Raw genomic sequence first — 23334 nt, forward strand, 5'->3', positions numbered from 1 at the left:
CTCATGTTTGAGAACCACTAACTCTGGCCGAGGCAAAGTCGGCCTGAAAAAGGAGATCATGAGATCATCAAAACCAGACAAAATCAACCACAAAAACCCACTATCGAAAGTCCCCCGGGCGCCCAGGGCCCCGCGCTCCGTCCGCAGAGCCGCAGGTCGGCCGCCTAGCAAAGCAGCCCCAGCGCGCGCCAGGGCCCCTCGCGGCGGCGGGGAGCGGCGGAGTGAGCGGCGCGGCGTCTGTCCCGCGTGGCCCCCAGTCCTCAGGCCCCGAGCGCGGCGGGCGGGATCGGGCGGGGGCGGGGGGGGGGGAAGAGGAGTGGGGACGTGCTCCCGAGCCCCGCGCTAATGGCCTCCGGCAGCGGTCGGCGCGGGGCCGCGTCCGCTCCGCGCCGCCCGGCACCGTCCCCGCCCCGGACTTGGCCCCAGCCCCCTGGGCGCCGCCACTGCCGGAGCGCCGAGGCGAACGCGCCGGGCCGGGGCCGGCTGGAGAGCGGGACTGGAGCCCGGGCGCCCTGAAGTTTGGGAAGGAAAGAAGAGAAAGCGAAGGAGGCGCTCGGCGCTCGCACTCCGCGGCCCGCCGCCTCCCGGCTCTCCCGCAGGCGAGCTTCCTTAATTGCGCGCCTGCCCCGCGGACTTCCTGGGCCGATGCGACAGCCGGGAGGAGACCGCTCTGCGACCCGCCGGAGGGCGGACCCGCCAGGACCTGGGGGCTGACTTTACGGGCAGAAGGCAGTTCGCGCCCGTGTCCACGAGAGCTGAGCGCCAGTTCACCCCAGGAGCTCCGGAGGCAGGACAGAGCGGGCCCCGCCGGGGTGGGCGGGCGGGAAGGGGGAGGCCCCGACTTCCAAAAAGCCGTCTCTCACCTTCGGCAAGCCCGCCCAGTCGCTCTGGCCCGCGCCGCCCCGCTTCCAGGTGTTCCCACGGCCCGCGCCTCCCCGCCCCGGGCCCTCCCCCCGGCTTCGGGCAGGTTCAATCCCCAGAGCCGGCCCCACGCCCGCATCCTCCTCCCACTCCGTCCCGGGCCGCCGCCGCTAAAACCCGAGGCTCCCCGGTGGAACTGCCTTCTCCTCTCGGGTCCGGGGCGGGCTCTGAGCGCTCCTGCAAAGACCCAAGGTGTTAAGTCTCCAGGGGAGCCCTGAGCCGGGGGTAGGGGGGCGCGATCCGGGACCCGGCGGGGTCATGGAGCCCCAGGGGACGCTAAGTTCGGAGAAGCAGGGACCCGCCCTCTTTGGAGAGCCCCCGCCAAACGAGGGGCTGCCCGCCCCGGGGGTCCTCCGCATGGAGAGTGGCGGGGACGGCGGCGGCACATCGGAGGCCCCAAGCCCCGACGCTGAGCCCTTGCCGCCGGAGGAAAAGGCTGCTCCCCCTGAGCAGGAGGAGGCGTGGGAGTGCCGCCGCCGCCTCCCGCGTTCCTTCTCCCTGCCCGCGGACCCGATCTTGGAGGCGGCCAAGTTGCTGCAGCAGCGACAGCAGCTTGGCCTGGGGCTGGGCCCGGAGGGCGGCGAGCGGGCCGAGGGCGCGCCGCACAGCTCCGGCGGCTGCTGCGCCAAGTGCAAGAAGCGGGTGCAGTTCGCGGACGCGCTGGGGCTGAGCCTGGCCAGCGTGAAGCACTTCAGCGAGGCCGAGGAGCCGCAGGTGCCGCCCGCCGTGCTCTCGCGCCTCCGCAGCTTCCCCCTGCGCGCCCAAGACCTAGAGCAGCTTCCCGGCCTCTTGGCCGCGGCGGCAGCGGCCGCGCCCCTCTCCGCGCCACCTCCCCGGCTTCGGCCTCTTTTCCAGCTTCCCGGGCCGAGCGCCGCCGCCGAGCGACTGCGGCGGCAGCGCGTGTGCTTGGAGCGCGTGCAGTGCTCGGTGCCCTCGGGCGCAGAGGTGACGGGCTCCGGCCGGGTGCTGGGCTGCCCCGGGCCGAGAGCCGTGGCGGTGCGCTACACCTTCACCGAGTGGCGCTCCTTCCTGGACGTGGCGGCCGAGCTGCAGCCCGAGCCGGCGGAGCCACAGCCGCCAGAGGCGTCGTCCGGGGGGCCCGGGGACGCCGAGGGGGAGCCGGGCGCCGAGCGCTTCCACTTCTCGCTGTGCCTGCCGCCGAGTCTGCAGCCCCAGGAGGGGGAAGACGCGGACGCGCCGGGCGCCGCGGTCCACTTCGCCGTCTGCTACCGCTGCGCGCAGGGCGAGTACTGGGACAACAACGCGGGGGCCAACTACACGCTGCGCTACGTGCGCCCTTCCGACGCGCTCTGAGCCCGAGGCCCTGCCCCAGGCCCCGCGCCGCCTCACAGCTGCCGGGTGACCTGCGGGGACGTCTTCCTGAGCACCATCCACCGGGGAAGGAAAGGAGGGAGCCGTTCAGCTGTAAACTCCCACCAGGACGGATCCTTCGAGCAAGCATCGTGAGCCCGGGGAAAGCACCGAACCTGCCCGGCCCGTTTTCTCCTCGCTTAGGCCTCTCTAGGCTGCCTCTAGAATTCTCGCCCTGCGCCAGAATGCGAAAAAATTCTTGACTCCGAGCCGTAGCTGCCTTCAAGGAAAAGGCCCTAACCCCTGTGCACAGCTGTAAGACCTTGGGATTTGTTTTCAACTGTAGACATCGTGTTTTAGCCTTTGCAGCTTGCTGCAGACGCCTCGGGTCTCAGGGAAAGGACAGGCATCCCGCCACATCCTGCGGAGAGAAGGTGCCGGACTGTGGGTGTGCGCTGGAGCCTTCACACAGCGGCCCGTTTCTCGGTGAAAACCGGGTGGGGCCTTGGCTGGGCTGTCCTTTTCTCTTAACTGGGATCTGGGAGATGTTTGCACAGACTGGACGTTATTTACTTGGCCCTTTGTGTACACACGTCTTTTAAAAAAAATAAAGGCCACTTGCACACCCTTTCACGCTGTACTTTCCATTTCAGCTCCTGGCGAGTTTGGGAGGTCTTGATAGTCGGGGGATCTTCTTCCTCAGCTGATCATGCTGGCCCTTTAACAATAATTAAACAACAGTATTTCCAAGTTTCCTTTCTTCGGTCTTCCCTCTCTGAGGTGGAAAGGCCCAGATTTCCCATTCTGGGCAAAAATGTTCTTTGAAACATTTTGTAGAAGGCTTCTGTTCCCTGCCAAAATAAGGTGCTTGGTGAATTGAAACACCAGAGTAGTCTGGTCGGTTTGCTGTAAGCTGCAGGGTCGCTGATCCTCAACCCCCTTTGTGTAGGCAGAGCAGAGAATAGCCTAACCGCTAGACTTCTCTGAGTCTTTAGCAGTCAGAGAAGCTTGAATCTCAGGGGCTGGGTGATGGGGCGGAGGAGGGATGGACAGGTGTCTTTCTGTCCCCCCTCAGAGCCACAGTGGGTAGTGATGATCTGACAGAGGATGAAGCATGCCCAGCAAGTATGTGCTGCTCAGAACCAGATGGGTGCTCTGCAGGCTGGCCTTCTTCACTCACCTGCTGATGGCCGTGGATGCCAGGATGAAGTGGCCTTGCATGAGCAGGACAGGTGAGCATCCTGGGTGAGGGCCTGATTTTTAGCCACACCTTGCTTATCCTTTGGTAATTTGTCTTTCTTTCGGTTTTTATATTTTCCGGCACATGACTAGTACAATCAGTTCATTTTGCAATGGTAATCTTTAAGGAAGGATGGTTTCTACTGTAGCTTTATGGGAACTAGGGTAGGCATACCACAGCCCATGGGCCTAATTCAGCCTGAAATCTGTTCTTACAGGCCTTGAGAGCTGAGAATGATTCTTACATTTTTAAACAGTTGGACAAACTCAAGAGAAGAATGCTGTTTTGCGACACATTAGAATTGTATGAAATTCAAATTCCAGTGTCCAGAAATAAAGTTTTATTGGAACGCAAGCCATGCACACTCATTTACATATAATCTCTGACTGCTTTCCTGCAACAAGAGCAAAGTTGAGTAGATGCAACAAAGACCATATGGCAAAAGCTAAACTATTTACTATCTGGTCCTTTAGAGAAAGTTTGCCAACTCCTGTTCTAGAGAACTATTTTTTAACACTATATCCTGAGAGTTACACTTAATAAAGCAGCGAAACTTTTAGTAAGGTTTGCCACTTGAAAGTAACCTCTTTCATTTAGGGGTAATACTGTTTACGTTACTTTCAGTAATCTTGGTTAGAATAAACACTAAGACACCAAATGTACAATTATTACTACACAGGGGAATCTACTTGTCCTCTTTCATCTAAGAAATAATAATAAATCAGTACAGCTGAAATATAGCATCCATCTGAATTGACATCAAGCTGCAAAACCTGCCAGATACTTCCATGCTTCAACATGAGAAGCCATAGCAATATTTAATTTAGCTTCTGGTTTGGAGACATCCCTTTTGACTATAACAGTGTTTGCCAGAGGTAATTTATTGATCCTGGGAAAAATGTTTAAATAATTATTAGTGGAAAGCCATCAGAAGCTAATAAATTATAATTTATACTTGGAGTAAAGCAGACTAAAAAATAGCCACGTCTATGAAATAATAACCCTAATTCACATCTAGTTATAAAAAAAACTTTATAACAATAAAAATAAGCAATCATTAGAATTACATCATTTTTCTGTTACAAAAATAAGCAATGTCCCTTTTTGGATCTGGTATACTATTTCTTTTTAAAAAGTGCATTATTGCGTAATAACACTTAGATAAATATCTTTTGTATTTTTCTTATGTGTTTAGGAACACGTTTTATTTGAAAAGTATTGATGTAGGGCGCCTGGGTGGCTCAGTTGGTTAAGCGGCTGCCTTCGGCTCAGGTCATGATCCTGGAGTCCCGGGATTGAGTCCCGCATCGGGCTTCCTGCTCGGCGGGGAGTCTGCCTCTCCTTCTGACCCTCTTCCCTCTCGTGCTCTCTATCTCTCATTCTCTCTCTGAAATAAATAAATAAAATCTTTAAAAAAAAAGAAAAGTATTGATGTATATATAGCCTACAGTCCAGTTTGAAATGCCAGTTCCTATGATAATTATGCGTTATTTTGGATTGTTTGGGATTTTTAAAAATTACACAAGGATGAAATTAGGAGCCCAATATCAAGATTAAAATAGAGATCCCCTTGTCTGGCATTCTTTAAAATGGTAACCCTTCAAATCTGGAATAAAATAAGAAATGGGTTCTAAAGAAGTATGAAGAGCAAATTTTCTATTCTTAAATAAAACCATTATTGACTTTCAAAAGTATATTTTGGAATTCAAGCAACTAATTTTAGAAGTACTTATTTCATAATATAACGAATGTCAAACCTGGCTTTTAGGTAAGGAAATCAATCTAGCTTTGCTGTCTCCCAAATCATGGAGAATAGCTTTTCTAAGGTTCAGAATTTTGTGAAAGATTTGGAACAGCCCAGTCTGTGTAAATGTGGTTATAGCCTTTCGAAGTACTGGGCAATCTTCTAAATGCCAATTTTATTTTATAAAGTGCCATCTTTTCATCCTAGACTGATAACGAACATGTTGTGAAGAAACTTAGGGAAGTTAAGTAGGTTTTGTTTTTGAAAAGGCGGTTTCAGAGAAGGGGCAATACTGACCAGACTAAGGAAGTATTTAAGAACATATTTCCTGACTGGAATGAAAACTCACACGCTCATCCCCCAAAGCAAAATCCCCAAATTCAGTTGTTGTTTTTTGGCGGGAATATTTACCTCAACTTGAGGAAGCAGGGGTCAGTCTGGTTGAAAAGTAATCGCTGAAATACCTTGCCCAGCTCTAATGATCAAGACTCACTTCTGCTCAGCTCATTTAGTGATGCTGACCTCCACCAGAGAGATTCCAGCTTCTTCTTTATGGGCAAGTGAGTCCCTGGGTCACTGGGTCAGGGAATGCTGAATTAAGTGTGTGTCCTTATCTGAAGAGTTTCAGAAACAGTGGCTGGAAACATGACAGTCTGTACGGAACAGAGTTTCCCCCTTACAATCCCCAGGTTTTTGAAGACTTCACTTAGGGAGGCCAGGATCCTGCTCCAGGGAGTGGGCGCTGGGGGCTGGGAGCCCACTGAGCTCTGGGAGACGCTGAGGCACCTCTGTTCCCGGGCAGGTTTCCTGCAGCGCATGGGGGTGGGGCAGTTGTCATCTGAGAACCTTAGCTGCAGGGGCGGGGGAACTTTCTCCTGGGTCAGGTGCTCAGAGGGCTTTCAAGCTGACCATGGCCTCATCTGCTGTGTCCTTCCTTCTGCCCTGACCCGGACTGAGGTCTTCCCTGGTGACATTATGGTTCTGAAGCCTGTTCACCTGTCAGCTCATAGCAAAGCAGAGCCTTCTGCTCATTTCATTTTGAGGAGTTGTCGTGTTGGACTCCGTACGTTATTTCACGAGTTCCCCATATTGCTGCTTTCTAGCACAGCAGGTGTGCATATTTTAGTAGGCCAAGTTTTTCCATTCTCCGACTCAGTCGTGTTTCTTAGGAGCGTGTGGCTTGGAGCCACTTGGAGTATTGTGATCTGCATCACATGCGCTTTGTCAGGAGTGCAAGGAACAGCCTTCGAGAGGAAATGGGATGCTTTCCTTTTTTTGTGGCATCATGGAACTGAATCGAATGTGTATTTTTGATTCACGCAATGGAGTACAGGTTTGTAGGTTAAAGACAGCCCCATGACGTGTGGGAACTTAATAAGCAACCCGGACAAACAGTGAGCTGTTTGCAGCCCAGCCTTTGCCCAGCCAATCCCCATGAAACCAGGACCTAGGACGGTCTTCAGATCGGGGATGTGCTCGGTGTGGCCACAGGGGCAAAGGGCTGGGAGCAGGGTGGAAACTGACAGCCCTGGTTCAGCCCAGTGACCCTGGCTTTCCCTCTGACGAGCAGTCCCGGCTATCCTGTAGATAAGCAGGCAGAGCCTGAAACCTGCTGGGAGAGGCCAACCCAGGTTTCTCTTCCTGACTACATAATAAACACATTCCATCAGGTGACCTGCTGTGTTTTCATGTTCCTCTCTGGACTCCCTTTAGCGAATCAGGGAGACTACCAGAAGGCAGCCCTAAATGGTCCTCAAATCCTCCAAGGGCTAGTTGTTGGAGTGCTACATAACTTGAGGCTCATTAGGATTTACATTTTTTTTTTTTTTAAATCTTTTGGATAGACTTTGTATTTGCATTTTGTGGAGTCTAGTTCTTTGACCTTGGCCGTCTCTTCGGGGACAAATTTTGGCAAGGAGAGAACAGAGTCACGTTTCAGCTGAATATCGGTTTTTGAGATGGCAAAGATCAAGGGCTTACTTTTAAGATGTGCTGCTGAGATTTGCTAGTGAATCTAATAGAAGAGTTTAAGTCATGAGTTTCAGAGCTGGTTCAAATGGGAAATCTACATATCTACAAACACCTCTGGTAAAGCAAAGGTATTTTAGACTCCCTTACAGACATTTAGAGAAATTAGACCAGTGTAATTTCTCCATGATTGTATCTACTCATCCCATTCTTATTGTTGGCATTGCTCAGGTCCTTTGAAACGGGTTACCTGAGGTCATTTCCCGAGGAGAGTCAACAGCATCCTAATGTATCCTGAAATGGGAAAGTCTGTCTGAAAATCTGAATTGAGTAAAGATTGAAAACAGGTAGATTTTGAGAACTAAGCTTGAAACATTTAATCTCCAAGTTGAAAAATTCATGAGCACATCCTACAGATGGCTTTTCTGTAAATAGCTACACGCATGTAATGCTGAGGAAGCATCCACTCCAGCAGACGAGGAGTTTATGGTCGCGGGGAACTCATAGTCTTTCGAGGGGACACCTTGCAGTGCTCTCCAGAGGACATGTCCTTTCTGCTCCTTCCTCGACATCTTTCGGCAAAACATCCTTGTTGTCAGGAGGCTGTTCTGGTGTAGTGAAACAGGTTATGAGTTCTTGGAGAGAGTCAGGTTTTTTTTCCTAATTTTACATTATTTAAAAAGAAATGTGAGTTTATATTCAGAAAGACTTGAAATAGTCCAGAGCATTCCATTTGCATATTCCTGTCTGCTTAAGGAGCAATTGTGTTTTTAGGCACAGATTTCAGGCATGTTGCTGAGCCTCCAAGGCAGGGCCCGATCTCAGTACCCCAAAATCATGACCTGAGCCAAAGGCAGACGCTTAGTCAACTGAGCCTCTCAGGTGCCCCAGGCGTGTTGCTTTTGAGGTCAGAAATCCCAAAGACGAAGTGTCACCCATATCACAATTAAGTGCAGACCCCAAGATTAGTGAGGTCTATTGTTTTAGGATCATAAGTCTATACATCAAATTGAGTTTGAAGGTCCCTGAGATATCCATATATTGATATTAAATGGATAATTGTGGAAATAAATGGATGTTAAGTTGCAAACAAGTGCTTAACAGTGAAATACCTAACATGTTCTCTTGCAAAAATAAATAAATAAATAACAGTAATAAGAGTACCTCTTTAGAAAGGTTTGTGAGTAACCCCTTTGTCCCCCATTTCCCCAAATCTGAACTACAGGTTGCTTCTGTTCCTAGATCCTGTGTTATTTTGGACTTTGCTATTTACCATAAAGTCATTAAAAATGAATTTATGTATTGGTGCAACATGCCCGGAGGCACTAGTTTTCTGGCAGAGGAAACAACAGCTTCAGAATGGGTTATAAAAGGGGCGCCTGGGTGGCTCCGTTGGTTAAGCGTCTGCCTTCAGCTCAGGTCATGATCCCGGGGTCCTGGGATCGAGCCCCGTGCTGGGCTCCCTGCTCAGCGGGGAGTCTGCTTCTCCCTCTTCTCCCTCCGCTCCTCCTGCTTGTGTTCCCTCTCTCTCTGTCACATGAATAAAATCTTTAAAAAAAAAAAAAAGGGTTGTAAAAGCATTGAGTTCTGTGGCTCGGGGCTGTCCTGCCCGGCACTACCTAGCACTGCCTAGAGCCGAGAGAAGGCCGAAGGGTTGAGGCTCCCATCTTGGGTCTTGGGCTTGGATCACGGCTCATCCTCTCCCAGCCCCTGCAGGCTCTGGCTCGGGCAGAAGTGAGCTGATGGCCACTGCGAGGTGGAAGGCATAGATTTTTGAATCTTGGCTTTTGACTCTCCCACCTCCAGCTGGTTCAGAAGATCTTACAAATGGAGTCTTCGCTATCCAGATCATTATGTGGCAGCCAAGGGTTTCTAAAATGATTCGGCAACATTCTCTGCAGGCTTATACGTAAGAGGCAATGGCAGAGGCCTGTAGTACGTGACCCATTATGTGATTGCAGAGATTGGTGTGTAAAGGCTTCCTCCATGAGTAAAGCTGGACTTGGGTTTTCGTGTGTCAGCCCAGAGCCAGATGTTGTTAAGGTCGACTGCCACTGGGATGTCGCTGACCCACCCCAGTCATTTCTCCAGAGCCTAAAATGCAACAGAGCCTAACTAGGTGTGTGTCCGGAGGCCCCGAGCTTTCTAGGGATACTGCCTGTGGAGGGCTCTGACCTGTCAAAGGAAGTTGGTGAGATTCCCAACCCTGTCTGGGGGCAGGGGGTGGTTCTCAGAGCTGGAGCAAAAACAACCATCAACTTTGATTGGCCAGGGTCTGCCCTCCTTAGCTGAAGCCAGATGGGGCCAAATGTTTTCTTATTAGCCAGGCGGCAGCCGCAAGAATGGACCACTATTTCAGACAGGAGATTGTTACGTGATTCCATAGAATTTTTTTTTTTTTTACAGTTCTTTCTAATAATGTGAGAGGAAATAACCTCATCAGTCTCTGTTTTAAGATTTGCTTGAGAAATGTGCCCAGTGGGATGTTTGGGATGAGTAACAGGTTTCTGTGAATGTGATTTTTGTTAGTGTTTATTTAAACAGAGAAGATGTAGTCAAAACGCAGCCTTCATCTTTCTCCAAGATTTTTTTAAAGGATAGTTCTATTTTTGTGGTTTGAAAATGTCTTTGAAATTCTGAGGATTTACAAAAAAAAACAAAACTTTGTTTGCTGTGGTTATTTTTCTATATGCGTTACGTCTAAAAAAGGCCAAACCCGAAGTCGTATTTTGAATAAAGAATGTAAAGCAATTTGGTACTTTAGAAGCCATCACCGAGTCTGGGAACATTTTTGGTGGTCACAGCTGGGGCGGGGGATGCTGCTGGCTGTGGTGCTGCTGAACATCCTACAAGGCACAGCGACCCCACCCCCCGCAATAATTGTCTGGCCTAAACCCTCACTGCAGAGGTTGGAAAACTCTGAGTTTGGGGTGCCTGGGTGGCTCAGTCGGTTAAGTGTCTGCCTTCGCCTCAGGTCCTGGGATGGGGCTTCCTGTTCAGTGAGGAATCTGCTTTTCCCTCTGCCCCTCTGCCCGGTTGTGTGCTCTCTCTCTCTCTCTCAGATAAATAAATAAACAAATAAATAAATAAAATCCTAAAAAAAAAAGAAAAACTCAGAGTTATTAGTATTGTACCAATAGTGACTTCCTGGTTTTGACAATGTACTATGATTATGGAAGATATTATTATCAGGGAAAGCTGTGCAAAAGATAGACGAGAATTCTCTGTACTATTTCTGCACTTCCTTGGGAGTTTTAAACCACTTCCAAAAAAAAAAGTTGTACTAGTAATAATAAGAAAATTAAATGAAACCTTCAGAAAAATCCCTATCATTGAGAAGGGTATAAAGCATTGTCAGGGGCGCCTGGGTGGCTTAGTGGGTTAAGCGTCTGCCTTCGGCTCAGGTCATGATCCCAGGGTCCTGGGACCGAGTCCCGCATCGGGCTCCCTGCTAGGCGGGGAGCCTGCTTCTCCCTCTCCCTCTGCCTCTGCCTCTCTCTCTCTCTCTCTCTCTGACTCTCATGAATAAATAAATAAGACATTGAAAAAAATATAAAGCTTTGTTAGGTGCTATGCTAGTGGAGTACACTTAGATGTCAGGGCTGGAGGTGTGATGTGGGGAAGACATACAGGCCCCAAGTGAGCCAGGCCTGCAGCTGACCCCAGCTCAGCTCTCTGTGTGCTTTCCAATGGGTCCCTTAACCTGTGAGCGTGAGTTTGCACGTTTGCAAAATAGGGGTAGGAACTCCTGCCTAACTAGGTTGTTGTGAGCACAAAGGGAAATTATTTATGACGTACCAAGCAGACAGCTGGTTCTCAACATCTTTCTCTTTTCCCTTTGATCTCAGCCAGGTGGTTTCAATGGATTTCACTCTGACGATAGATGTTGTCTCTCTTCATCCGAATATAGGAAGAATAAATGAAACTTCCAACTTGGGGAACATATCAGTGGCCGCCAAGGCACTAACCAAACTGTTCTTGTTACTGTACTAACCGAACATGCCATTTGTTTCCTGGTATTCACACGATGGGATGTGTATTGTGTATGTATGTTGTTAGAACATACACAATGTACCTACATTCATCTGACTTAGATCTTTGCATTTCCTTGAGACAGTTTCTTCAAAGATTATCTGCCCTATGTTAAGAAACTACTTTTGGAGGGCTTCCTGTTTGTTGAGTACTGTTTGATATTGTTGAAAATCTATTCTTTGGGACCCGTTTTGATTTCTGTGACCACCCACTTCTGATTTGCCTCCTTTCCCTCCAAGCTGTTCCTTGTCAGTCCCTCTGGGACTGATTTTCCTTCTGTCTGCCACACAGTCCTCCAGAAATCCACCTGTAACTCTTTTTTCTCTTATAAAGATGTTGTAAATTCCACAGGGAGAAGACTATGTATGATTCTTTTTTTTTTTTTTTTTTTTTAAGCAGGCTCCTCACCCAGCATGGGACCTGAACTCACGACCCAGAGATCAAGAGTTGCATGCCCTACCGACTGAGCCAGCCAGGTGCCTCCTGCAGTGGCCACACCCTTCCCTCAGTCACCTCATCAGAAATCTATCCATTCTTTCAGGAAGAGGCGACGGAGCACTTCCCATGTGGCTGGCAGAGCCGTGGCATTGGGAGACGTGGGGACACACAGGGGACATGGCTCTCAGGGAGCTTGCATTCAGGACAGTGAGGCCTTTTTGTGGACAACTCTAAATCTACGTCTACAGGCACGTTCTCTGCACTCATGCTGTCATCTTCCTTTCTTCTACAAACCCTAGCCGGCTCCACACACATGAAGAAATGTTTTCCTCAAAAAAATCTGACCCTCAGAATCCCTGGAGTTGGTATTGCAAGAGGGTCTGGTAGGGGAGGGCTGGTAGGCCTTGGTGGCTCTGTCTCTTCTTCCCTCAGACGATCCTTCCTCATGGCCGAGGGCTTTGGACAAAAGCTGCCTCCCACCGCAGACAGCTGCGTCTCAGCCCCTTTACGTCACTCCTGTTCCCACATGCATGTATGTCTAGACATCCCAGGAGTGGGCCTGTCCCATTGCAAACCTGTTTGGCTGTATCTACTAAAGTGGAATACACACAAAACCCCCCGACCGGAAGTTCCACAGATGTACAGAAATGTATACATACGGGCACCAAGAGGCACGTCCAAGAAAGTTAATAGCAGCGTTGTTGGTAGTAGTAAAACCTGCGAACAATGCACATGGCAGTCATGGCCAGCACGTGGAGATCTTCACGGCCGTCTGAAGCAGGGTGGGTGGAACAAGCGAGAAGTTTACAGGTGCCCACGTCCCATCCCACATCTCCCTGAGATATGCACCCCTCGAGGGCAGTTGTGGGCAGAACTTGTCAGTGGTGTCCTAACCTGTCAACTGTGTCTCTCTCTTGCTGAAGAGAATGGCCGATTTTGATTTGGTTAGATTCCCATGGGATGTGAGGCCACGTGCCAGGATTAGTTCACTCCATCCTCACAAGTAGCGGCTGGGGGCTGGGGAGGGGAAACACTGTGTCTCCATGCCTGGTCTCCCTCACTGGTGGGCTCTTGCGCCCTCCTCACTGCTGCCCACAGTGACCTGCTGGGTGCAGCCCTAGACATCTAGACCTCTTATCAGGACAAGAGGTCGACCTCCCTCTTCTTCCTCCTTCTTGTCATCAAAGTTTCAGTTACCTACTTCTTCTGGGGGACTGGCACAGGGACTAGGTCGGTCCCCCTTTTCATTTGAGAACTTACCTACCGAAAAATGTTAACTTCTTGTAGTCTTCAACATGGCCCCATAGTTCAATAAACACCATGAGTCAATGTTCCAAACTGCAAGTTATAGAAACTAACTCAAGCCAGCTTGAGCAAACAGGGGAGTTGGTTTGATGGATATCGGGCTATCACGTGGCATCTGAAGGCAGCCAGGGCCTGGAGCTTCCAGAGTCAGGAGGGACACTGTCTGCCTCATCTCGCTCCATTCTGCTGCATTCATCTCTCCCTACAGACTAGAGATTTCCTCTTCTCTGTCTACATGATAGATGGAAAGTGGCTGGTGTACCTCCCAAGTCTGTTCCTCTTGAGTTCCAGCAAATAGCCCAGATAGAAATGGAACTCTCACTCCTAATTCTGAGTTTCTAGGAGAAAAAATTTGGCCCCCTTTGGGTCAACCAGGGTATGCAGCCCTGTTGTCAATGGGGAATGCTGGAAGTGGGGTTGGATTATGATGCAAAATGGTTGTCAAGAGCTCCGGACTCCTGTTGGGGTCTCAGGAGATGGGCGGATACCCCAAGTGTCTCTACTGCAAATACAACCCACAGTAATGTGAACTGTAGACATACAGCAGTGCAGTGAGGTGTATGTGTATGGACGTGAGTTTGCCTTAAGGGAGATGTGTCGTTGCCTTGCATCTTATTTCAGGGAGAGGCAACCCACCCGGCCAATCTTTCAGGACCCAGCATTCAAGTTATCTTTGCTTCATTCCCATTCTTTACTTTATGTATCCAATCTCTCCTCAAATCTGACATTTGGAAATACCTTTTGGACTCATTTTTTCCTCTCTATCCAATCCACACCACTGCTAACCCCATCCAGGCCTTAGACTCCGTGCATCTAAATTACTACAACAATTTCCTGGCTGCCTCCCCTCAGGGACATTCTGTATGTCACTATGCAGTTAATCTGCTATGTACTGCCATTCCCTTCTTAATGGCTCCGTTCCCCACCAAATAAAACTCAGACTCCTTAGCCTAGAATTTACAGCTCAGGCAGAAGTAGTTTCTCCTTTTGATCTTACCTCCCTTCCTGCTTCTGGCCCTAAAAGTAGGGCCCTCCTAGGTAATTTATCACTTTAGACTTCACAAAGGTACTTGCATGTCTTAAGTACGGTGCAAAATGTGCTGTCATTAAGTATATTAAGGGAACAATCCACATCTGGTTCATTTCTACATCTCCTGAGGCATCTGATATAGTCTCTAAACGAATGATAAAACACCTGAAGTTTGCTTGCTCATTCTATATCAAATATGGTAGAAGAACTTTATGTGCATTATGCATTTGCAATCTTAACAGCAAACCTGTAAGATAGGTAGGCAGTTAGATCCATTTCTGAGACGGGGACATAGAAGTTTTGAGAAGCTGCTTACTCGGGATCTCACAGCCAGGAAGAGACAGAGCTGGAAGATGAAAAGAATGAAGGACTGTCTGGGATGTCTGCAGCCTGGGGCCACCTTGTGGTCCTGTCCTTGTCAATCCCAAGCCCCCAGGACCCAGGAGCCAGGATTTGCTCTCTTCCCCATCATGCACTCGGTATGTCTGCCTTGCCCATGGGAATGCTCCCCAGCGTCCTGGTCCCGACGCTGCACTCCCACTCTGAGGCTTATTCATGCCCCAGGATCTCTCGAGTTCTCTCCGGTCCACGCTGTTCTCTAGCTCTCACAGCCAGGCTAGCCTTTGGTCATTTCCTTGTTGTTCTACATGTGTTTAGTTGTGCCCCCCAAATAATTCTCAGGGGCAGGAACCCTTGGCTCATGGTGGCCCACAACCTGCCTCTACCCCAAAGTGCTCACTCTTCCTTGAGTACATTCAGAACATTTTTTTTAACCACATGCCTGGTGGGAAAACATGCAAAGCGAAAGTTATTGCCGGTGCAATAAGAGTAAGCAAGAGATGAATGTCCCCGTTCCTTTTTAGCAGGCTCCTAATGTTGCTTTAGGAATCTCAGCAGCCAGTAGAAGCCAGGGAGAAAAAGTTTTCATTTTTTTATTTATATTTATTTTTATTTTTTAAAAGTAGGCTCCACACCCAGTGTGGGGCTCGAACTCACAACCCGGAGATCAAGAGTCGAATGCTCTACTGAATGAGCCAGCCAGGCACCCCCAAGAAAAAGTTTTCAGTTCAGAAAAAAATTAGAAACCCACTTGTTCGGTCAGACACTGGCCTGGAGGCTGGGGAGGATTCTGAGGGGCCAAGGTCTGCCTCTGGGACCTCCTTGTGCCTTGCAGAGAGCCCAGTTGGCTGCAGGGCCCAGTTTAACCCCAAATCCACATTCTCATGGACCATGGGCTGGGCTGAACACGATGGCTCACCCAAATAGCACCGAACCCCCGTACTACTCAGGGGACGGGTCCTGAAGATTTCCTGCTACTTATCCCAAAAACAGACATTCAAAGGGTCTCCAGAACGGGTTCTTTCCTTTTGATTTCACTGGAATTGCAAGCTTTTACAGCTAGAAAGTTTGGCAGGGGTGGGATCTGACCATCCCACATTGCCTGGAAGGAGCAAAGGCCCTGGATGCAGGACTTAGGCAACGTCACAAAGTCCAATAATGGCCCAGCCGGAGTTAGAGCCCCTTGTCCAGGTGGCAGCCCCAGGACTCGGGCATCTGGCCCCAGTGACTAGTTCGTTTCTACCATCCTCATTCATCCCATTGCTCCATAGTCCTGTCTTCCAATTTTTCCAATTTTTTTTTTTTTTTTAGAAAAAGGAATTTTTTTTTTGCAGTCTGAGTTACTGATACATCCTTTCCCCCCTTTGAGCAAACTTCTATTTACCGAGTCCCACAAAGACTCATTGCTTTTAAAGTGAAAATACATGCTAAAATTTGGCCACTTAGTCATCTTAAATATGTTACATGTTTGAAGCATGAGTGGAAGAGTAACTATGGCAAATCCTGACAAGACAGATACTTGACATTAATATTGCAGCCCTTGATCCTATATCGTGCATGTGCGGTGTACGTCACCTCTCTGCACCTCAGTGAAATATTCCTTTAAAAACCCAGAACGGGGTGCCTGGGTGGCTCAGTTGGTTAAGCGACTGCCTTCGGCTCAGGTCATGATCCTGGAGTCCCGGGATCGAGTCCCGCATCGGGCTCCCTGCTCGGCGAGGAGCCTGCTTCTCTCTCTGACCCTCCCCCCTCTCATGTACTCTCTCTCTCTCATTCTCGCTCTCTCAAATAAATAAATAAATCTTTAAAAAAAAAAAACCCAGAACCAATTACATTGTTATTAAACTGTCTCTGTATTCAAGGCAGATGAAGTCACATGAATTCATTTAGTAACTGATTGGGTTTTTTTTTCCCTTAGAGATTTTATTTGTTTATTTGAGAGACAGAACACAAGGAAAGGGGAGCGGCAGATGGAGTGGGAGAAGCAGACTCCCCGCTGAGCGAGGAATCGGACTTGGGGCTCGATCCCAGGACCTGGAGATCATGACCTGAGCCGAAATAAGGAGTCAGACACTTAACCAACTGAGCCACTCAACTGCCCCCTGATGAGAAGTTTTATCGAAATGTTTTAGAAATTAAGTGACAGCCACTTAAGTGATACTCTTAAACAAAGAAAATAAAGTAACTTTGGGGCTAATGAAAAAAAAAAAGGGTTTAGTACCATCCATCGAACGTTCTAAGAACACATATCACCGCAGTAGGAAGAGATCATCTTTAAGAAGCTGCTAGCTGATCCCCAGAGGTCCAGCTTCTCTGGGAGGGGCAGCCTGAATGTTGCGTGATGGACACGGCCACACTGGTCAGCACAGGCATGCCGAGACTGCAGCCAGCTGGTTTGGGAAAGACCCCAACAAGCGCCACTGCAGCTTTCTTGGTGTCAACATTTGCGAGTGGTCCCATTTCAAGATGGCAAGACACAGACTGTGTTTGCTGTTGCCATTGTGGTGTCAGTGGTCCCCTTAGGTCAAGATCACAGTCAGATTCATTTCTGCCAGTTCTTCTTTGCACTTAAAACTTGGCCCTGGAGGGCGCCTGGGTGGCTCAGATGGTTACGCGTCTGCCTTCGGCTCAGGTCATGATCTCCAGGTCCTGGGATCGAGCCCCGTATCAGGCTCCCAGCTCAGCAGGGAGCCTGCTTCTCCCTCTCCCTCTGCTGCTCCCCCTGCTTGTGCTCTCTGTCTCTCTCTCTCTCAAATGAATAAATAAAATCTTTAAAAACTAAACAAAACAAACAAACAAACAAAAAACTTGGCCCTGGAGCAAAAGCAAGATTATCTATCTTATTTCTCACGTGGATCTCAACATGAGAAGCAATTTTCACAAATGGCTCCCTGAGGTACTGATAAGGGCTGCAGAAAGATTGAAAATAAAGATCTTACTTGTTCTCAGAGGTGAGGGGAACTGCTGTTCATAGAGGGGATGGGCAAACGGTCACAGGAAAAGCCTGCTGGATCATACACAAATCATTGCTTTCCCTACCAAGTTCCAGCTTTCTTCCAGATCCTTCTGTAACAACTGGCCAATACCTGATTAGCGATGAGGCATCTGCCAACCCGGGATGTGCGAAGCACAAGTTTCTGTGGACGGTTTATTTTGTTCATAATAATGAACATCTGCATGGGCTTCCCCACCCTCACTGGCGTGACCTCAACAGATGTCTGTTCCAAAGATCTAGAAAACGTGGCCGCTTCTCGTGGCTTCTGAATCACACACTGGGTTGCTGTCATGAAGCCACCGGCAGAGTTTAACGCATTGAACTATTAAAATGTTCTTCGGTTCATATGATTGTCTTTAGTCAAGAATGGGTCATCTAGGGGCTTGTAGGTGGCGCACTCGGTTGAGTGACCGACTCTTGGTCTTTGGCTCAGGTCATGATCTCAGGGTCCTGAGATTGAGGCCCGCGTCCGGCTCCGCGCTCAGCAGAGTCAGCTTGGGATTCTCTCTCTCTTCCCCCTCTGCCCCGCCTCCCACTCTCTCTCTCTTAAAAAAAAAAAAAAAAAAAAGAATTGGTCATCTGGGTTCCGGCCATATTTACCAAGGAAAAGAACTTCCTGTTCGTGATTGTGGGGAGGTCCAGAAGAAGAGTTCCCAACTCAGAGAACATCATTCTTGGCGTAGGAAATGCTTTCTCCTTCTGTGTTTTGAGTGCTTATCATTTCTTCTGCTGCAGCTATATTTGTAGCCTGGCCTCAGTACCTGTGATATCCTTCAGTCTGGAAAGCTACCGAACAAACCTAAGCAGCTCATTCTGTTATAAAACATATTGGTGCATTTTCTGTATACTTGTTGATATTTTACTGTGCATTTTTTTTATTTTTTGTAAAGATTTTATTTATTTATTGGACAGAGAGAGAGACAGCGAGAGAGGGAACACAAGCAGGGGGAGTGGGAGAGGGAGAAGCAGGCTTCCCGCTGAGCAGGGAGCCCGATGCAGGACTCCAACCCAGGACTCTGGGATCACGACCTGAGCTGAAGGCAGACGCTTAATGACTGAGCCACCTAGGCGCCCCTTTACTGTGCATTTTAGTTGCGTTCTTAAAACCATACTCTTAGAATATGTAGACTAACCTTCCTTCGCCTTTTTAAACATCTTATACTTTTTGCAAAATACAGAAAAATTTCCCCCGACTCCTCCTGTCCCCAGAGAGAATACATATCTGTAGGCCTTACTTGTAGAAGGAGTATATTTGTTCTACAGAGAGCTCTGGGTAAAATCTCTTTATAAGGGTCTTTTAAATTTTCTTCCAGTGGATTTTTTTCTTTGTTTGGAAAAACCAGAAATAATATTTTCAACCTTTGGAAGTAAGAGATACATTTGTAGACGCTAGTCTTCCTGTTTGAACTTAAGGTTATTTGAACCTGGCAGGTGGACAAAGCTTCAGACAATGCCCACTGCCGTCTTGTCTTAGCTGGTGGCCCAACCTCTGCTAAGTCACCCAGGCCCCAAACCTGGGTGGGACCCCTCCTGGACTCCCGTGACACCCTCCTTTCACTTCACATCCAATCAATGATCAAGTTCTGTTGACTCAGTTTTCTTTCTTTTTTTGGTCCTCTTTTGTGCTAGGCACACACTAATGGGGGCCAGTAGTTGGCAAGCCCTTTCGTCTGTAAGACATGTGACACCTGTACTCTGTGGGTGCTTGTGGAAAGGGCTCTACACAGGAGTCCCACAGTTTTATCAAGTTTGCCTACCTACTCTTTGGTTTGCTAGGTGGCCCTGAAAAAGAGATACATTATCATACTAGCTCTCTGTATGAGCTTGTCATTGCTCCATAGCCACCCACAAACTTAGTGCCTTAAACAGTAATTTGTTCTGTATCATAGGCCCCCTCGGGCTTGGCTGCAGTGGACTGACCTCAGCGAGACTTGGCTGGGAGGCTCAGCTGAGCGCCTCTGCTCCACGTGTCTCTCACTCACCTTGGGAGAGCAGCTGCGTCAAAGCAAGCTCTTCTCAGGGTGATGTTGACTCTACCTTGCAACTGTCACCGTCCTAGGTGAAGTCACTACCATCTCTTACCTGGATTAGTGTTCAATCTAACCCTCCTCCCGCAGCCCATAAAAGGTGGTCTCCCTGCATCTCTCCCAATCGATTCCCCCTATACAAACTTCAGCCTGCTGAAAAACTTCAATAGCTTCTTACAGCCACAGGCCAAGGCTCCCTGGGCCTTCTGCAGTGTGTTCCCTGCCTTTTGACTCATCCTTGCTTGCCAGCCATCCTGGGCTGCCTGTAGGTAGTTCCTTGCACGGTGCTCTCCTCCTACCCCAGCACCCCCCCATTCAGGTCTTTGCATATGCTGTTCCTCCTGCCTAGAGAGCTCCTCTCCCTACCCTTTGTCCGGCCAACTCCTCATTTAATCTTCAGTTTAAATCACGCTTCTCTCAGGGAGGGCTTTCTAGACACTCCCCGTCAGCTCCTAGAGGGCCTTTATTTCAGCCTTTGTAACACTCCTCAGACGTGTCCTTTCTCATCCAGTTCCCCTCCTGGACTGCAAGTTCTGTGAAGGCAGGGGCTGCCTTGTTCACTGGTCTCTCCCTGGTGCCTGCACCAGCTGGCTCACAGTCAGTGCTGAATGAACGAAAAGACCAGCAAAAGGGGTGGCAGGGAAAGGTCTGCAGATGACCCAGGATGCTCAGGATCTTGGTTTTCACACCTGCCGATGTGGGGGTTGGATCAGGTGGACTCTAATGCCAGGCAGCTCTGCCATATTGTCCTATCTGCAGATGTCCCCCTAGCTGTCCCCTTTGCTCCTGAATGCCGGGTGGCGCTGTTGGTGGTATTCAGGAGCTGGAGATGTTGAATGAAGCTATGGATGAAGGGAGTTAAAAGTAACTGGGGTTGGTGGCAGGGCAGAGTAGATGCGAAGCTAGCTACGTCAGATCCATGATCATCTTTCAGCTCCAGAGTCCAGAGAACAACCGCCATCAGAACAACATAGCCAGGCCTGTGCTTAAGGAAGGCTTCCCGGGTATCAAAGCATGACAGCCAGACCAACCAAGTGTCGCCTCCGGAGCTCTAGAGAATAGCTGTGCTTGGCCAATGGTTTTGTCTCAGAGGTTAACTTGTAGTGGCATTTCTCACTTGCTAAATGCTGACACCGCAAATTGGTCTCCAGACTCCAGCCCGAATCACTCCTTCAGAACAGCCCAGCACACTAGAGAGGTCTGCGAGGCTGAGTGTGATGTGGGGCTCCAGTGGAGGACAGGGAACACTTAACTATAGAAACAGACACTCCCATGGACACATCACTTTATTCAAAGCTCTAGAGTCCACCTTGGGTCCTCTGAGTTGAGGAGTGCCCAGTGCAAGGCTCTGCCTGCCTCACCTGCGCCTGGAAGACAGGCTCTAGACTGTGGATTTTATGGGACAGGATTCTTTCATGTCTTTCTATATATTCCTAACACAGAGTTATTCTTATCCGAGTCACAAAAATTAAGCTGTTTAAGGCTTTGGGCCTGTTCAAGCCCATTCATGGGCTATATTTATTTATTTATTTATCTTTTTGAAGATTTTATTTATTTGAGAGAGAGGGAGAGAGAGAGCATGAGAGGGGGGAGGGTCAGAGGGAGAAGCAGGCTCCCTGCCGAGCAGGGAGCCCGATGTGGGACTCAATCCTAGGACTCCAGGATCATGACCTGAGCTGACGGCAGCCGTCCAACCAACTGAGCCACCCAGGTGCCCCCGTGGGCTTTAATTAACATAAAAGTGACCTGCTGTTATGTCCTGCAGAACGAGCTAAGTTTGCTTGGTCCAATGCCTCTGTGACTCCAATCTGGGTGGGGGGGAGGTCTCCTCTGGAGCGGATACCATGCTAGTAACTTGACACTTCAAGGGGAGAGGTCCAACCCTGGACTTAGGTTTCCAAGTAGCAGCTGCTTTAATTCATTAAGTATAAATCAGAGGTGACATCCATTAGCTAGTCCTTGGACCATATCCTACTGACGCAGAGTGGAAAAAGTGACCCAGAGCCGCACATCCCAGGGTGGGTGACTCTGTCCCATGAGAGTCAGCCGAAGGGGGAGAGCACATTTCCCACATCACCTACACTCCCTGTCTGCTCCGTACTGTAGCACTAACATTGTTTGCGGGGTGGGAGTCAGGTCCAAGACCTACCAAGGTGCCGGTGTACAAGATTATCCATGGGCAAAAGCCTTCTGAAGTCTTAAGTTGTACTGCCAACCAGGAGTACCCTTGTAATCTATTCTGAACGCACAGCAAACTCCACGATCTGGGGGTGAGGAGGGCAGACGTGATCTTTTCACATGGGAGAGCATGAGGGCCCAGACTGTTCTCGCTTGACTCACAGGACTGTAAGAATTAGAATGACAGGGGTCGTGGGTCAGGGGCAGGTTCAGCGACATGGTCATTTTAGAATCTGGAAATACTCATACGAGGCTGTTCCAAACCTCAACACCTTAAGTCATGAATTCACTTAGTGCCTTTTACAAAGGTAAACAAGTCACTCAGATAGTATCTGGGTCCCCCATAAAATCCCCAGAAATCAAGTAAGTTATTTAATACCTTCTTTTTATGTTTTTAGCTGATGTGTTTCCAAGGCTAAATGCATACCAATGTCTTTATTACCTGCGATATCTTCAAAAAGCAGAGTTTTCAGAACTGACTAGACGTATAAACACTAGGGGACCTTTAAAAATGTAGATATAAATGACCATGCCTCACCTCTCACTTACTAAGTCAGAATCCGAGGGGAGGGAAGCGCCAAGAAATTCCTCTTAAAAAAACTCTCCAATTCTGCAGATGCTTATGGTTCTGTGAAGGGAGCTTGGGGAAGCCAGCTTTGGGAGGCAGAGCTGAGTGGCCCTTTCCCAACATCAACGTGGGCTGGGGGCACCTGGATGTGTTAGACTCAAGGTTAGGATTCAAAGCATTTGGGGTGCGGCCTGAGACTCTGTATTTCCAACCAGCTCCCAGGCAGGGCTGCTGGTGCCCATCCTCAGACCACACTCGGAGTAGTAGGGCCACCAGTCTCCTGTCTCCAGGTGGGGAGCCAGAGGCGAGCCCCTCTGTGGTTGCACTGGGCCCAGCTATAAATTGTGGGATGCACCTTCTACCCTTTTGGCCTTGCCCTACTCCATGCTGCCCTCCAAATCTTGGGGGCCTAGACTTGCCTCCACAAAGGGAGGGCTCAGCTCGGGTTTGGGCCCTCCCTCTGGGTCCCCACAGCCCTCTGCAGGCCCTGCCTCCACAGGGAACGAAAGTGCATTCATAGTCAGGAGCGTATCTGGCATAGGAAGGCTTCGGGAGACAATTCTGTTTATTGTCATCGGAGAAACAGAGGGTGGAGGGGCTCTATACAAGTGGTGGTGAGATACAAAAGAGGAGTGGGGTTGAGAGGAGACACAATAATACACAGCATTATTCTGAACCAGCTCCAGCTCTTCACTCTGACACTTGAATCAAGGAGAGCCAACCACCCTTTTCCACTAAGGCTGCAGAAGAATGGAAACCGGACTCAGTTTATCAGCTCCTACAGGGCAGGCTGAGCAAGAGGCTATTCTAAGCTGATGGAAGAGGCCACTTGTGGTCTGGGGGGAGCCCCCACCCCAAGCGCAGAATGGATGCTGAAGCTGGTGGTGGCTGGTCCCGGCCCCCTAGGTCCTAGGCTTCTCTTGATTCTCAATGATAAGCTTGTCAGTCGAATACATTTGGCCGATGTGCACCTGAAGGCAAAGAAAGACACAGGCTCCATTAGCTGTGAAAGGTCAGAAAGAGCATTTCTAACATTTAAATGCCAAGGTCTGCCATCCCAGGGCTGTTCCTGGTGGGGAACTGCATCGTGGGGCCAAGTGTAGTCACTGGGTTGGCCTTTGCTAATTCCACACCCTCCAATTCCCACTTCCCTCACTGTGAGAACAAGTTAAGAGATCCACACTCCTTCGTTTCTGGTCTTTGAAATGGCACCAGCAGCTGCGGCCTTGGTTCCTCGG

At 49.4% G+C, this 23334-nt stretch overlaps 2 protein-coding genes across 6 annotated transcripts in view; one reads left to right on the forward strand and one right to left on the reverse strand.

Moving 5' to 3' along the window:
• LYRM4 (LYR motif containing 4) overlaps positions 1-23334 on the reverse strand; it is a 264652-nt gene that overhangs the window by 81022 nt on the left and 160296 nt on the right. For 4 of the 5 annotated variants that reach the window (XR_003211969.2, XM_073877543.1, XM_073877542.1 and 1 more), the window contains one exon: positions 22635-23067. The exons of the other annotated variant lie outside the window; for it this stretch is intronic. Coding sequence is in view for 1 of the 4 variants with exons in the window: in XM_025891244.2 (XP_025747029.1) it covers positions 22999-23067 (69 nt within the window). In the remaining 3 variants the exon portion in view is untranslated. Of the gene's footprint in view, positions 1-22634; positions 23068-23334 lie in introns of those variants that run through there. 5 annotated transcript variants of the gene reach the window in all.
• On the forward strand, positions 1177-2854 carry PPP1R3G (protein phosphatase 1 regulatory subunit 3G). The gene has a single exon (XM_025891090.2). The coding sequence runs from the start codon at positions 1180-1182 to the stop codon at positions 2233-2235; it is 1056 nt and encodes a 351-aa protein (XP_025746875.2). The 5' UTR covers positions 1177-1179; the 3' UTR covers positions 2236-2854.

Source organism: Callorhinus ursinus, unplaced genomic scaffold (assembly GCF_003265705.2).
Source record: "Callorhinus ursinus isolate GAN/ISIS: 27379988/994484 unplaced genomic scaffold, GSC_fseal_2.0 scaffold26, whole genome shotgun sequence".
NCBI classification, from domain to species: domain Eukaryota; kingdom Metazoa; phylum Chordata; class Mammalia; order Carnivora; family Otariidae; genus Callorhinus; species Callorhinus ursinus.

Bases quoted from the DNA above. Each gene is read 5' to 3' on its own strand.
- PPP1R3G (XM_025891090.2), top strand. From the start codon at position 1,180: ATGGAGCCCCAGGGGACGCTAAGTTCGGAGAAGCAGGGACCCGCCCTC.